General features: G+C 44.6%; 1 protein-coding gene across 2 annotated transcripts in view; it reads right to left on the reverse strand.

Annotated features, from left to right (window-relative positions):
* Window positions 1-3,531: 3,531 nt before the first annotated feature.
* Window positions 3,532-16,079, reverse strand: part of CFAP298 (cilia and flagella associated protein 298) — a 14,466-nt gene continuing 1,918 nt past the window's right edge. Inside the window, exons 3-8 of one of the 2 annotated variants that reach the window (XM_077293978.1) lie at window positions 11,431-11,598; window positions 8,776-8,843; window positions 7,424-7,582; window positions 6,927-7,058; window positions 5,302-5,397; window positions 3,532-3,709 (exon numbers count right to left, since the gene is read on the reverse strand). In XM_077293978.1, coding sequence (XP_077150093.1) covers window positions 3,599-3,709; window positions 5,302-5,397; window positions 6,927-7,058; window positions 7,424-7,582; window positions 8,776-8,843; window positions 11,431-11,598 — 734 coding nt within the window. In that variant the 3' untranslated portion in view covers window positions 3,532-3,598. The remainder of the gene's footprint in view (window positions 3,710-5,301; window positions 5,398-6,926; window positions 7,059-7,423; window positions 7,583-8,775; window positions 8,844-11,430; window positions 11,599-16,079) is intronic. The other variant, XM_077293979.1, reaches the window with a different exon arrangement.

The following is a 16,079-nucleotide window of genomic DNA, read 5'->3' on the forward strand; positions in this document are numbered from 1 at the left end:
CACAGCAAAAGGCAACCACCTGGCTGACCAGGCTGCAAAATCTGCAACTTACAAATCAAGAGACAACCCTGCTATGATGGCAACCACACAGGTGGATTCCATCACAGACCCACATGTGACGTATGACCTTCTCCAGAAGCAACAGCAGGCTGGTGTTGAAAAATTCGCCAGATGGAAAGAGAAAGGAGCTCTGCAGTAAACAGAAGGACTATGGCACGTGGGGGACAAAGTTCGTCTTCCCCGGATTCTGTATCCCATGATGGCTCAAGCCACTACCCACAGCAATACCCAGCAATCTAAGACTGCCATGGCAGACCTTGTCCACTGTCACTGGTATGCTACTGGGTTCAGGGTCCAGAACGCACTTGTGTGTGCCGACATCTCGTCAGGATGACCGTGAAGAAACTAATATTGGAAGTCTTCTGGGGTGCCAGAGACCATAGAGAGTGACAGAGGCAACCACTTTACCAGAGAAGTGATGCAGGAAATAATGTCCACCCAGGGAGTGGAACAGGCCTTTCATACTGAGTAGCATCCACAAAAATAGCAGTAGAATAGAGACTGAATGGGACCCTGAAACTGAAAATTCGAAAAGCTATGGCTGAAACGGGCAGACAATGGCCAGGATGCTTGCCCCCTTGCACTCTTCTCAACAAAAAGATAGGCCTCAGCCCATATGAGGTGTTATTTGGGTCAGCCCCTATGGTTGTATTTTCCGCAGCAGCTCTCGATGCAACATGATAAGTTGTCTCCTTAAGTTATAGCGATCACAAAACGCTTGTCTGACATATACTCTCGTGTGTACTCCTCTATTCCAGATAAGTCTGTGGAAGGGAGCCACCTCCTGCACCCTGGAGGCTGGGTGGTGGTCAAAAGACACATCAGAAAAGCCCTTGAGCCTCGATTTGAAGGTCCCTTCCAAGTTCTGCTGACAACTGAGATGGCCTAACTGGATCCATACCTCACACTGCAAAAAGATAGCCGAGCCCAGCAAAGGCACCGCATGATGTGGACGCACATACCCTGTGCCTTATCCTTTTTGCCTTTACAAATGTGTGCTCATCGAGGTCTATGTCCCAAGAGAGAAAGAATGGGGAGCTAGTTACCACTTTCTGGTTTAATACCTCAGACCCTATAGTCAGTTATAAATTTCACCTGAGTAACATGGTCTCCTGTCCAAGGGTGCAGTGGCAGCGTGGAGACACCTATGGACTGACCCAAAATTATAAATGTGTCACCACCGCCAATACTGGCTATGGGTCTGATTACGAGTTTTGGTGTATGGTGGGATGGAACACTGGGGAAGACTGGGCCTACAAACCTTCCGTAGCCTGAAAAGATAGACAGCAAGTGTAGGAGCCTCCTTACTAGAATGACCGTTACAAGGAGAATACGTGTCCTAACGCTGCATAGTAAGGTCCGGCCTTACTTGTAAATCTGGCATCTGTTTTCCCCTATACTTGATGATCGGGAACCCCTCTGTTAGGGACGCTGGCCTATATGTGATGGGCATAAATATCCGGGGAACACTGACTGCTTAGAACACTTATCTTTAGGATATTAGAGACTGACCTATTCTAAATAAAACATAGACCCTGCAACCCAATACCTCCACAGACTTAATTCCTGGTGCCCCTTACATCGGAGGATGTAACGGGATACTCAGACCAATTATTGGTTAGGTAAAATACTCTGCTCCTGCCATGAATAAGAGTAATTGTATAGTCTGTATGATATCACTGCTCCTTTCCTGCCAAGATCAGGTTTTGCTGCAGAAAAAAAAACAGCAAAAATGCCCTGTGTGAACTTACCCTTACTGTGTTTTTTTTTTATTTTTTACATAAATGTGTAAAACAGGATCTTGAGATTTATTTCAAATAAAGGATTTTATTCTTGCTATGTGTTTATTTCAATATTCACTCTGGGGTGAGTAATGGGGGCATCTTATAGACGCCTCTACATTACTAACACCTGGGCTTGATGTCCCCTGACAATACAAAGGTGACATCAACCCCAACCCTATTACTTCACTTGCCACCTTCACAGGGCAAATTGGGAAGAGCAAGGCTAAGCGCCAGGTTTCGCACATCTTATGGATGCAACATTTCTTCACACCTTCAGCAGCCGGCATCTGGGAACAGCCTGAACTGTACTGCTTCTTCCCAGGCGCCGGTACGTCACGCTGATGATAAACGGATTTCATCCATGTGTCATCAGTGTACGGCACACATTTTGAGCGTGCTGCTGACAAAAACCTGATATGTGCGCACCATCATTGAATACAATGGATGTGAAAGTGTCCGTATTTGGGGCTCTAAAAAAATGGACTGCATACGGACACAAAAACCGGACTTGTGAAGGGGGCCTATGAGGAACCGGTCACCATTTTTTTTCATGTCTTAAATGGAGTAGGACCTTTATCAGCACCTAAAGAAGTATGTAACCCCGTGACTATGCCACCCCCTGTATGCCACCGAAACACCTTGTGAAATTCTGTCGCTCTCTATGTAAATCCTGCCAGTCCGACAGGCGTCCTTGCTGAGGCATCTATCCCTCCTCCCGGCTTCTGATCAATGTCTTCCTGCTCTGATTGAAGTGGATGACGCCTCCTGCTCAATCCACATAGCCGGGTGAAATATCACGCCTGGGCAGAGACATCACTGACACGCGCCTGCACACTTTGCTCTGCCCTACTACGGCCAGAGTTGAAAACATAAGGGCGCATGCCTGCAGTAGGGCAGAGCAAAGCGTGTAGGCGCAAGTCGGCAGTGTCTCTGCGCAGGCTGCGCAGCTATGTGGATGACGCAGGAGGCGTCATCCCCGTCAATATGAGGACGATGATCAGTAGCCAGGAGGAGGGATAGACGCCTCAGCAAGGACGCTTACCGGACAGGCAGGATTTACATAGAGCAAGGGAGAGTTTCAAAAGGTTTTTGGGGTATACAGAGGGAAATTTACCCCTTTATGGAATTCAGCACAGGCACTGATCAGATATGAAAAAACTGTTGACAGGTTCCCTTTAAATGCTGTGGTTGCTATTAACCATGGCATTTAGAGAGTTAAACTGCTGCAATCAGAGGTCGATCCGATCACAGCGGAGCAGGCGCACAACTTCATGCTGTTTCTCCCACATATCTGTTGTGTCGATGAAGTCTAAAAAATTGAAAGAAAAAAAGCAATCATGTTTTTCGAATTCTGGACAACTCCTAGAATTGCACAGAGTCCTTGTGACACCGGGATATCGGTAATGTGGAGAAACAGACACAAAGCAACTTTCCTACCCAGTTAGTGTCTGGAGGACGCTATAGGGAGCTTCTCACCTTACTGTAAGTGATTAGTGAAAGTTTTGAGAACCCGGCGCTAAACAGCAGCACAATATGGAGCAGCAGACGTTGTGTCGCAGTACGGACAGTGTGTGACGTCTGTAGAATTCCCCAGGGCACATGACGGAGTGACACCTAGTGGCCAACGACCGCAAATACAGAATAAAGAGGAAAATGTCAGCGCGGCAAAGATCACCGGACACAACGGTAACAAGATAAAGAGAATTTATTCACATAACATAGGAGGACAAATACTGGGAATTATACAGAAATCTTCATTTTAGTCTCCATTTAATGTCTTTTACACCTTGGAATTGTCTTTTCAAGGAGCTGCTGTCCGCCCATTCTGCATTTAAGTACGATATATCCTCATCCTCTTCCAGTTTCTGCAATAAATGGAGGTTTCTTAGATTACATTATGTCCACAGCAAAAGGCAGAAAAGAAAATAACAGTGTTCACTTTCCTATAAGGGGTAAATCCCATCTCAGACGTTGCAAACTGGCTCAGCCATCTTTGAACTCCCATAGAAGTGTATAGAAACAGGAAAGGTAATTAATGTATGATTGGTGGGGGTCCCACAGTCTGTTATGAAGGGAGTAGTGCACGTACCTCACCACTGCTCCATTCACTTCTATAGTGACCGTAATGAACTTGTGGTCACCGTTCCCATGGACAGTGAATAAAGCGGTCAGCACTGCCACTCCGTCCACATCACCATGGGGGTCCGTGCTCTTTGGGGGGTTCCCAGTAGTCATTCTCCACCTATCTATTCGTTCCCTTCGCGCACCCTGCCGTACATGTACGTTACGACCAGGGTCCGCCTGCTCAGGAGCTGTGCCCACTCCCTACAGGGCTATGCCGGCCGTAATACCGACATCTGCGATCACTGCTGTTTATTTAAATGCTGGCGCCAATTAGTCACATGACATGTAAACAGTGCGATCGCCTGGGCGGGCGCTCACAGGCCCCCGCAACGTGCTCTCGGGACAGATCTGTTACCATCGAAGCCAGGGGCCATCTTGGTAGTCTGAGCGTCAAAGGACTCCACAATGTATATGATATATCAAAATACTGTGAAATTGCAGCATATACTATAAGCAATCACAGGTTAAAGTCCTGGGGGGGGGGGAATTAAAAAAAAAATATAGTAAATAAGTAAATAAAAAAAACCTATGTCACGTCTACCGGAAACACGTACATGTCAAAGGGGGTCCTTACACATATCCATTAGCGGAAAAATAATAAATAAAATCTAAAGTAAACGCCATGAGTCTCAGAAAATGGCAATATAAAAAAAAAAATACACAAATTTGGTATTGGTGTAAAACAGGTTGGTAGAATTGCAGGCAGTTTGTTTTCTTTTTTCAGAACTTCGCCGCACTTTGATCACTTGGGAATTTTTTCCCATTTTTCAGTACAAGAGCCGGTGAAATGAATGGGATTGTTCAAAACTGCAACACTTCTCCTGCAAAAGACAAGTCCTCATACGGCCATACAGACAGAAAAGTTTGATAGTAGGAAGTGAGGGAATGGGGGGGGCGATAAAAGCGCAAAAATGAAAAATCATCCGGTCCCGATAGAGCTTAAAAAATAAAGTAACATTTGCATTTTGAGTACATTTCTTTCAGCCCCTTTCTAAGCCATTTTATATTTTGCACTTATCTCCTGTCTATTTTTCTAAAACCCATACTTTTTTTTATTTTTTCATCAACGTAGCCATATGAAGATGTAAGTAATTTTATAATGTGACAGTTCAGACTTTTAAGGATAAAGCGATACCAAGTATGCATAATTATTGGAAAGGGAAAACCTTCAGTTTGTTTTTTTTCCAGGACCTATTTTATATGTTATTTTATAGGTTATAGGGAACTCCATGGACCCGCAGCACACAGATATCACACGTGTACGTCACATGCCGGGAAGGGATTAAAGAGCGGCCCACGACCTTTTCATATGGAGGGAAGAGAATAGCGTCACCTTAAGTTCTTCCTGGCGTCGGTGGTAATACATCATCATGTTCTTCTGCTCCTCCTCGGATATCACCGGCTCCCTCGCTGGAGCTCCGTGTCCTTTCTAGTAGGATTCAGAAGACACCACCGTGATTATAGACCGAATTCACCGTGACCAACGAAAATACATGGAAATAAAATAGAACTCTCCTTTATGGGGTCATCCACTTCCACCGTCAATTGCAAAAAATAAACTGTGGTTTACTCACCCTCCCGGGGTCCAGCACAGTCACTGACCTGCTGCTTCGGTCCCTGTCTTCACTGGCAGAGCCGCAGAGCCCAGTAACGTAACATCATCACTGCATCCAAATAGCAAAGACCAGGGCAGCGGCTGAGACACTGTGCTAAATCCCAGGCACGTAAACCAATTTATTTACCGTATTTTTCGGACTATAAGACACACTTTTTCCCAATTTTTTTTTTTGGGGAAAACGGGGGTGCGTCTTATAGTTAGAATATACCGTACTTACAATTAGTGAGGTGGCCGCAGGAGTCAGGCGATTCTTCCTATGGTCCGACACTGCAGGGCACTGATCTCACTCCCATCCCGATGCGGCAGGTTCGGCGGTGCTCGGTGGTACAGGGGCTCCGGTGATATTTTGCTGACATCTCAATCTGCGCATGCACCACCTCCGGCGGCCATAGCATTGAGGCAATGGAAGTGCAGGGGCTCTGGGCTTTCACAAAATGTCGCCGGAGCCCCTGCACCACTGAGTACCACTGAACCTGCCCCACCAGTCTGGGTCATATCATCGCCAGACCACCAAACACCCCCTGTGACTCTGCTCCACAAGCGCTGCTGATCCTCCCCAGGGTAAGCTGAATTCAGGACTGTAAAATGAACCCCTATTTGACACCTTAATTCTTTTCCCCATTTTCCTTCTGAAAATTTGGGGTGCGTCTTATGGTCCGGTGCGTCTTATATTCCGAAAAATACGGTATTTTATTTTTTTTACACAATGAACTAAGGGGAATAAGAAAAAGTTTTCTAAAAAGTGAATGACCCCTATAAGTCAGCCACTAGATCACTTAATACCATCGATCCCTATTGTATACCCAATCATGCTTATTACAGAAAGCTTGTCTCTAGATCTGGAGGACTTATTTAATGAATGGTGTAATTCTTCATTTCTCCTGCGGTTGCGCTGCGCTGATATTAAACACTCGCTGTCAGGATCACTTACAGGTAACAGTTGACCGCTAGGGGTCCATATTGTAGTAAACACCCTATAATAAGTTTCTAGCTCTAAGGAAAAGCATTCCAGCTCTGATGAGTGAAATAAATAAAAATCGGCCCCATAAATTCAAGAACAGGGTACAATTTCCACCCCCAATATTAGGGCAGCCCCAAAGACTTTGCAAATAGTCAGCATTGATTGGGAAAATATACAGAAATTAGCAGTGGATGGGGGACTTTTCCCTTCTGGAGGGGACCCTGGTTAAGTTATATATCCAAAATCACGTGGCAAGGCTTATTAAAGGGTCAGACATTGCGTTATAAGGTCACTACCTCCAATAGGTGGCGATATATAGAGATTTCTTCTGGGAGGAAATGTGCCCTGGATTAAGGACGGTTTGTCAGATTTTCCTTACCTTTTGTATCTTCACAATAATTTTAGTTTTCTCATTTTTGCCCACGTAGTCGGCGAGTTTCTGCTCCCTCAGCAGCTCCTTTCCAGCCCACCACAACTGGGCAGCGTCTTCCTCAATGACCATCTGTCCAGCCTGGAATAAGATGCATGAACTACATTTACTACATCTTTGTATACATCAAATATCTGTCCTAAAAAAATCTGGGAAAAATTATTATTTTCTGATCTGGTATGTGATCTTCTGAAAATATGAAGAATCAAACCTCTAATTACAGGATTGTGCAGAACTACAGAAAATAATACCCGGACTTTATGTGATCAGACGGAGATTCCACCACGTGAATTGCAACAACTCAAAAGTGGAGGTGTGAACAGGAGCCTAAGTGACATTGCTGGCTTTGGAGATCCCACCATGCATTCCTCCATCAGTGTTTTATGAAGATCAGACTTTTTAAAGAATCTGAGCCGCTCACAGAGGGTTAATTATACCCCATCTACCTGAGTTCCAGAGAGATCTTCATTATTTTCAAACTCCATGCGGATAGGGTCGTGCGGAGGTAACCCCATGGGATATACGATCATGACAGCCCCCCGGAGCTGATCCAAGGCATCTTTTACCACGTCCATTGTGACACAAATATTAGCTTCTGCTTGTTTCTAGATTAACAAAAGGAGACAAAGAACAGCACTTGTTAGATTCTCATCATAAGAAGCCAATAGAGCTGCAGTTTACAAGAAAAAAACTATTTATATATATATATATATATATATATATATATATATATATATATATATATATATATATATATATTGTCATTCATTCATTCATTCATTCAATCTATGAAGCACCTTTTAAGTTCAATAATAACTATATTATAGTAGCTCCCCCTGGAGGTGAGTGTTAGCAGTGCATGGCTAGGTCCAGCAGCCCCACGGACCACGGTCATGCATGAGCACCACTATTAAAAAAAACAGGGGACATGAGATGCCCATTATGGGGATTGGATGGAGCCCGGCAATCAGACATTATTCTTCCATTTGCATTTGTTACTCATTCTGCTTCATGGATCCGTTTTTTCCCTTTTGTAACTAGAAGTGAATGCATCCTTTAAAAACCGGTAAGAAACGCTGAACTGAACAGAGCTCCGTATATAGTATAAAGCAGAGGAAGGTATCCAGCCGCTTGGATATAAAACTTTACAGATTAAAAAGGGTCCAGGTATATAAAAAATATCGCATCACGGCAAAAACTGATGCGTTTGAGAAATAGAACAGTCCTTAGTTACGGTCAGCACATAGGATAATATGTAAAAAAAATAAAAGAGCAATCAGCTCACCTGCCCGGGAGCACGGTAAAATACTCCAACAGTCCAAATGATAGCCGGCACTCACATCTTTTTAAAAAATTGATTCATTGATCCAGTGGAATAAAAAGGCATCAAAAATGGCTGAACACAACAGCAAAAAAATGAAAAAAGGCAGAAAATAAACCTCCGCTGCGCTCCCAGGGAACATGTTTCACACCTGCATGGAGCTCAAGCCTGACAAAGGACGACGCAGGTGTGAAAACATGTCCCCTGGGAGCGCAGCGGAGGTTTATTTCAGTATATATGTGTGTATATATATATATATATATATATATATATATATATATATATATATATATATATATATATATATATATATTTTTTTTTTTTTTTTTTTCTGTCGTGTTCAGCCATTTTTTATGCTTTTATACCATTGGATCAATAAAGCAATTTTTCTAAGAAGGTGTAAGTGCCGGCTGTCGTTTAGACTACGAATATGATAGACACACATTGTAAGACATGATGACAAAGTACAGAAGTTACTTTTGATATTAAAGCTTTGGCTTCTTCTATCGTTTTCTGCAAAACCTTCTTCATATTCTCATTTGGTGCTGAAAAAAAAAAAAAAAAAAACAAGAAAAATAAGAAATCCTATACACTGTACATATATGTAATAATATTCCTTCTGTACTTATAGAGGAGGCTAATAATAAGACCCCCTAGGACGGTCCCAAGTGATCCGTTTTTTCTTTTACAGGTACGAGCGGTTATTATAACACAGCAGAAAAAAAAAAAATCTAAAAAAAAATAATAATTCTTAATTCTGCACCAAGAACAACCTCTACGGACGCCATTATGTCATACTGACCACCAAAAATGGCAATTATTATACCAAGAGCATCTGCTGGAAATATGGTTTCCTCACCGCCGCCCGTTTAATGGCGCAACTCTAATGTGTAAAATGGGCAGATCGGATTAGAGGATTACACTAAGGATTTGCCCTAATAAAATAAGTGGTCTCAATCCACGGCTTTAGATTAATAGAGGCCTATGAGGAAAAAACTGATACAAGGCCTTTATTGCTAATTAACCACTTACAGAAGCACTGCCATTATGTTTTTTATTCATTAAATTAGTGCGTGTGTGCGCGCATGTAAAGTACCGTAGTGTGAGTGTATTCATATACTCGCCTACCGCTGCTCTCTCCGGTGTCCTTCTCTTCTATGTAAGTCTATGGAGCGTCAGAACGAGGCCCCTATAGACATACATTGTAAAAGAGACTCCTTGCTCACACAGAGTGAGACGGCTGGTTGAAATTGTGGAGCCGTCACTGAGAAGAGTAGAAGAACGGCGCTGGACACCAGAGAAAGAAGCGGTAGGCGAGTACACTCACATTACGAACATATACACACACTGAACTACTTCACGACATATGACGTATATGTACGTCATGGCGTGTCCCAGCCTTTGATATCAGTTTGCGCGCCGAGCTTGCATCTTTCCCGGAAGATGATGGGTGATGTAATCAGCCATCATGTGCCTTTAACAGATGCGGGTGGAGAGAACCTTCATAAAAGTCCAATCTATCAAAATATAAAATAAATTAATCTTGGTAAAAGGTGTTACATGGAAAAAAACAGAATTATGTTTTATTGACTGCCACCACATTGCAATAAAATGCGATCAAAACATCAGATCTACCCCAAAATGGTAATGACAAAACATCAGCTCAGGGCGCAAACAATAAACCATCGCACAGCCCAGATCCCGAAAATAAAAAGCGTTAGGGGTCTCTAAAAATAGCTGCACAAGCAAAGTTTTGCTTTTTTTTTTTTTTTTTTTTAACTCAAAATTTCAGAAATTTTTCACCGCTTAAATAAATCATTCAAAAACTAAAGAAAAAAAAAAAAACACTATACATGTCTGATATCTGTGTACGCGTACGGGCTTGTAGAATTATATTACCAGGTCAGTTTTACAGTATAGTGAAAAAAAAAAAATTGTAATATTACATTTTTTTTTTTTTTTTTTTGCAATTTCAACACACTGGATATTTTTTTCCCCACTTTCCAGTGTATCATATGAGAAAATGAAAGGTCTCATTCAAAAGTACAACTCGTCGTCATGCAAAAAAATACTAGCCCCCACACTGCTAGGTGGACAGGAAAATAATAATAAAAAAATAAGTTATTGCTATTGGAAGAAGGTGGGGGGGGGGGGGGGGGAAGGAAAATCGTTGGGTGTTGAAGGGGTTAATGAATAGAAAACTTAATGGCAGTGCTTCCTTTATAACGAAACCAATCTTAACGTTAGGACAAAGATAATTTCTGCATTTTTCCTTCCCCCGCAGTCAGTCAGCTTTTTTATTTTGCAACATTCACCATTGAAATTAACATAGCACATAACCCTTAGAAGGGATGTATTTTTCGGATATTTTTGCTTTGCACAGAGATTTTTTTTTTCTAACAGTTTATTTTATTAAAAAAATTTTTTAAGTTTTTTTTTTTTAGATTTATTTAAAATAATGACCCCTGACGAGAGCCGTCAGCTGGTGTATCAAGGAATACCGCATCCATGTTATACATCATGTCACTACTGTGGTGGGAGTGGGGCAGGAGCTGGATGTCACTACATGGGGGGCTTCGGATGTGGCTGAATGTAGCTCTCTATGTAAGAAAGGTTGCGGACCACTGTACTGGGGTCTTCCCAGGATATACCCTGACTGGCGCTCTGACTGGACCGCCCTGGGGGACTAGATTAGGCCCCCCATGAAGGAATGGAGCCGTCAATCACAGCCACACTCCCACTCCTGATCGGTGAGAACATGCCGCTCTAAAGGGTGAAGACTTTTTAGTATATGTTATCACTTGAGAGCGAATCCCATGACAACACTTCCTGTTCGGATTACTGTTAGGTGCAGCCTGGTAAGTCTGAGATCACACAGGGCTCCTAACAGAAACCAAAGACGTGAGGTAATTGACGTGTCTCAGTAGTGCAGCCTCAGGATTTAGGCCTAGTCAAAACAATGCTCTCTCGACTCCTCCAGTTTACGACCCTCATTGCTTTTACAAAATAGGATTCCATTAAAGATCCAATCTCCTGCCCCCAAAAAATGTACCCCTCACTAAGGCTCATCCAGCTCCCTAGAAGCAGTGGGAGGAGCGGTCCCCCGGAGCGCTCAGCCGGCGCCATCATTACCATGTCCGTTCCGCCTTCCGATCTCGTCCTTCTTGAGCGCACTTCCTCCGCTGGGGACACATTTCGTTTCCCATTCATCCTTCAGCTTCAGCTCCTCGATCTGCTCGTCCGTTAACCCCTGCATGTTGGGGGGCAGTGTGATGCCGTGTTCAGCCAACTCTTCCATCTCTGTGAACGGCAAGCACTGTATAAGATGCCTTCAGTTCTGCCCTAGATTTCCCTCCTCGCTCCTGTCTGAGGGACCGGAATGTGCCCGTTCCCAAAGCTGCTCTGCCAGTCTGCCGCTGCAGCAGTGGTCGTGACTAACAGCTATGGCAAGTATGGCTGCCACCGTCTCCCTCACAGCTGGACTGAGGGAGGGGAGCTGCACCATACAACAGCTCTTGGCATGTGAAAGTTTGGGCACCCCCTGGTCAAAGTTACTTTTATTGTGAACAGTTAAGCAAGTTGAAGATTAAATTATTACCAAGAGGCTTAAGGTTAACGTAACGCTGCTGCAAAAGTTTGGGCACCCTTGGAGATATGTTTGCTCAGATAACTTTGACCAAGGCTTCAGACCTTATTTAGCCTGTTAGGGTTATGACTTGTTCACTATCATCATTAGGTCAGGTGATGCAACTTCCCAAGCTTTATAAAGACCCAGCCTCCTCTAACATTGTGCCAAAAAAAACAGCAGCCATGGATTCTTCTAAGCAGCTGCCTAGCCCTCTGAAACTAATGGAGGCTCACAAAGCAGGAGAAGGCTATAAGAAGATAGCAGAGTGTTTCCAAGTTGCCCTTTCCTCAGTTTGATATGTAATTAAGAACTGGCAGTTACCAGGAGCAGTGGAGGTCAAGATAAGGTCTGGCAGACCAAGCAAAATTTCAGTGAGAGCTGCTCGTTGGATGGCTACAGAGGCAAATCTGAACCCCGCTTGACTGCAAAAGACCTTCAGAAAGATTTAGCAGACTCTGGAGTTGTGGTACATTTTTCTACTGTTCAGAGACACCTGCACAATTATGGCCTTCATGGAAGGTTCATCAGAAGAAAACCTCTCCTGCATTATCACCATAAATTCAGCATCAGAAGAACATCTAAACAAGCCTAATGCATTTTGAAAACAAGTCCTGTGGACCAATAAGGTTAAAATAGAACTCTTTGGCCACAATGATCCAGTGCTGCTCACTAAATTAGAATATCATCAAAAAGTTAATTTATTTCATTTCTTCAATACAAAAAGTGAAACTCATATATTATATAGAGTCATTACACACAGAGTGATCTATTTCACATGTTTATTTCTGATAATATTGATGATTATGGCTTACAGCAATGAAAACCCAAAAGTCATTATCTCAGTAAATTAGAATGATTAACAAAGAACACCTGCAAAGGCTTCCTAAGTGTTTAAAAAGGCCCCTTAGTCTGTTTCAGTAGCTCCACAATCATGGTGAAGACTGCTGACCTGATAGATGTCCAGAAGGCCGTCACTGACACACTCCACAAGGAGGATAAGCCACAAAAGGTCATTGCTAAAGAAGCCGGCTGTTCACAGAGTGCTGTAACCAAGCATAATAATGGAAAGTGGAGTGGAAGAAAAAAAATGTGGTAGAAAAAGGTGCACAAGCAACTGGGATAACTGCAGCCTAGAAAGGATTGTTAAGAAAAGGCCATTCACAAATCTGGTGGCGATTCACAAGGAGTGGACTGCTGCTGGAGCCATTGCTCCCAGAGCCACCACATACAGACGTATCCAGGACATGGGCTACAAGTGTCGCATTCATCGTGTCAGGCCACTCATGACCAATAGACAACGCCAGAAGCGTCTTAGGCTACTTTCACACTAGCGTTTTTTGCGATCCGTCGCAATGCGTCGTTTGGCCGAAAAAACGCATCCTGCAAAAGTGCTTGCAGGATGCTTTTTCCCCATAGACTAACATTAAGCGACGTATTGCGACGGATTGACACACGTCGCAACCGTTGTGCGACGGTTGTGCCTTGTTGTGGCGGACCGTTGGCACAAAAAAACGCTACATGTAACGTTTTTTGCCGCCGACGGTCTGCTTTTTCCGACCGCGCATGTGCGGCCGGAACTCCGCCCCCACCTTCCCGCACCTCACAATGGGGCAGCGGATGTGCTGGAAAAATGCATCCGCTGCCTCCGTTGTGCGGCATATACAACGCTAGCATCGGTAACCTCGGCCCCACGCACTGCGACGGGCCGAGCCCGACGCTAGTGTGAAAGTAGCCTTAGGCTAGTTTCACACTCGCGTTTGGCAGGGCTGGGGTCTTCCTCAGTGAAGCCCAGCCCACTACCCCACCTCTTCAGTCAGCTCCGCCTTCGGCTGCATGCAGCGTGCGTACCCTATCTTTAACAGTGGGTACACAGGCCATGTGGATGTATGCGGATGCCTCCGCATGCGTCGTTTTCATGCTGCACCGACTGCAGCATGTTGCAATTTGTTGCTGTCGGCACAGCATGAAAACGAAGCATGCGGAGGCATCCGCATGGCCTGCGTACCCAATTTTAAAGATAGTGTACGCACGCAGCCGTAGGCTGAATGAAGAGGCGCGGCAGTGGGCGGGGCTTCACAAAGAAAGTCCGCAGCCCTGCCAAACGCTAGTGTGAAACTAGCCTTATCTGGGCCAAGGAGAAAAAGAACTGGACTGTTGTCAGTGGTCCAAGGTGTTGTTCCCAGATGAAAGTAAGTGTTTTATTTCATTTGGAAATGAAGGTCCCTGAGTCTGGAGGAAGAGTGGAGAGGCCACAATCCAAGCTGCTGGAGGTCCAGTGTGAAGGTTCCACAATCAGTGATGGTTTGGGGAGCCATGTCATCTGCTGGTGTAGGTCCACTGTGTTTTATCAAGACCAAAGTCAGCGCAGCCGTCTACCAGGAAATTTTAGAGCACTTCATGCTTCCCTCTGCCGACAAGCTTTTTGGAGACGGAAATGTCATTCTCCAGCAGGACTTGGCTCCTGTCCACACTAAAATTACCAATACCTGGTTTAAAAATAAAAGTATCACTGTGCTTGATTGGCAGCAAACTCGCCTGACCTTAACCCCATAGAGAATCTATGGCGTATTGTCAAGAGGAAGATGAGAAACACCGGACCCAACAATGCAGACGAGCTGAAGGCTGCTATCAAAGCAACCTGGGCTTCCATAACCCCTCAGCAGTGCCACAGGCTGATATCCACACTGTGCCACGCCGCATTGATGCAGTAATTGATGTAAAAGGAGCCCTGACCAAGTATTGAGTGCATTTACTGAACATACATTTCAGGAGGCCAACATTTCAGATTTTAAAATCCTTTTTAAAGCTGGTGTTATAAAGTATTCTAATTTACTGAGATAATGACTTTTGGGTTTTCATTGGCTGTAAGCCATAATCATCAACATTAACAGAAATAAACACGTGAAATAGATCACTCTGTAATGACCCATATACTATCTAAGATTCACTTTTTGTACTGAAGAACTGAAATAAATTAACTTTTTGATGATATTCTAATTTAGTGAGATGCACTTGTATATGTGGAGAGAAAAAAAAAAAAAGCTCAGAATTTCAGGAAAATAACTTCTCGACAACCATTAAGGTGGTGGTGGAGGAGGAGGAAGGAGGAGGGAGGAAGAAGGGAGGAGGGAGGAAGAAGGGAGGAAGAAGGGAGGAGGGAGGAAGGAGGGAGGAGGAGGGAGGGAGGAGGAAGGAGGAGGAGGGAGGAGGAGGGAGGAGGAGGGAGGAGGAGGAGGAGGAGGAGGAGGAGGAGGAGGAGGAGAAGAAGAAGGAGGAGGAGGAGGAGGAGGAGAAGAAGGAGGGAGGAGGAGGAGAAGAAGGAGGGAGGAGGAGGAGGAAGGAGGAGGAGGAAGGAGGAAGGAGGAAGGAGGAGAAGAAGAAGAAGAGGAAGAAGAAGAAGAAGAGGAAGAAGGAGGAGGAGGAGGAGGAAGAGGGAGGAGGAGGAGGAGGAGGAGGAGGAGGAGGAGGAGGAGGAGGAGGAGGAGGAGGAGGAGGAGGAGGAGGAGGAGGGAGGAGGAGGAGGAGGAGGAGGAGGAGGAGGAGATGAAGAAGAAGAAGAAGAAGAAGAGGAAGAAGAAGAAGAAGAAGAAGAAGGAGGAGGAGGAGGAGGAAGAAGGAGGAGGAGGAGGAGGAAGGAGGAGGAGGAGGAAGGAGGAGGAGGAGGAGGAAGGAAGGAGGAGGAGGAAGAAGGAGGAAGAAGGAGGAAGAAGAAGAAGAAGGAGGAAGAAGAAGGAGGAAGAAGAAGAAGGAGGAAGAAGAAGAAGGAGGAAGAAGAAGGAGGAGGAGAAGGAGGGAGGAGGAGGAGGAAGAGGAGGAGGAGGAGGAGGAGGAGGAAGGAGGAAGGAGGAGAAGAAGAAGAGGAAGAAGAAGAAGAAGAAGAAGAAGAAGAAGAAGAAAGAAGAAGAAGAAGAAGAAGAAGAAGAAGAAGAAGAAGAGAAGAAGAAGAGGAGGAGAGGAGGAGGAGGAGGAGGAGGAGGAGGGGAGGAGGAGGAGGAGGAGGAGGAGGAGGAGGAGGAGGAGGAGGGAGGAGAAGAAGAAGAAGAAGAAGAAGAAGAAGAAGAAGAAGAAGAAGAGGAAGAAGGAGAGAGGAGGAGGAGGAGAGGAGGAGGAAGGAGGAGGAGGAAGGAGGAGGAGGAGGAGGAAGGAGGAAGAA

Source organism: Ranitomeya variabilis, chromosome 3, assembly GCF_051348905.1.
Source record: "Ranitomeya variabilis isolate aRanVar5 chromosome 3, aRanVar5.hap1, whole genome shotgun sequence".
In the NCBI taxonomy this organism is placed as follows: Eukaryota; Metazoa; Chordata; class Amphibia; order Anura; family Dendrobatidae; genus Ranitomeya; species Ranitomeya variabilis.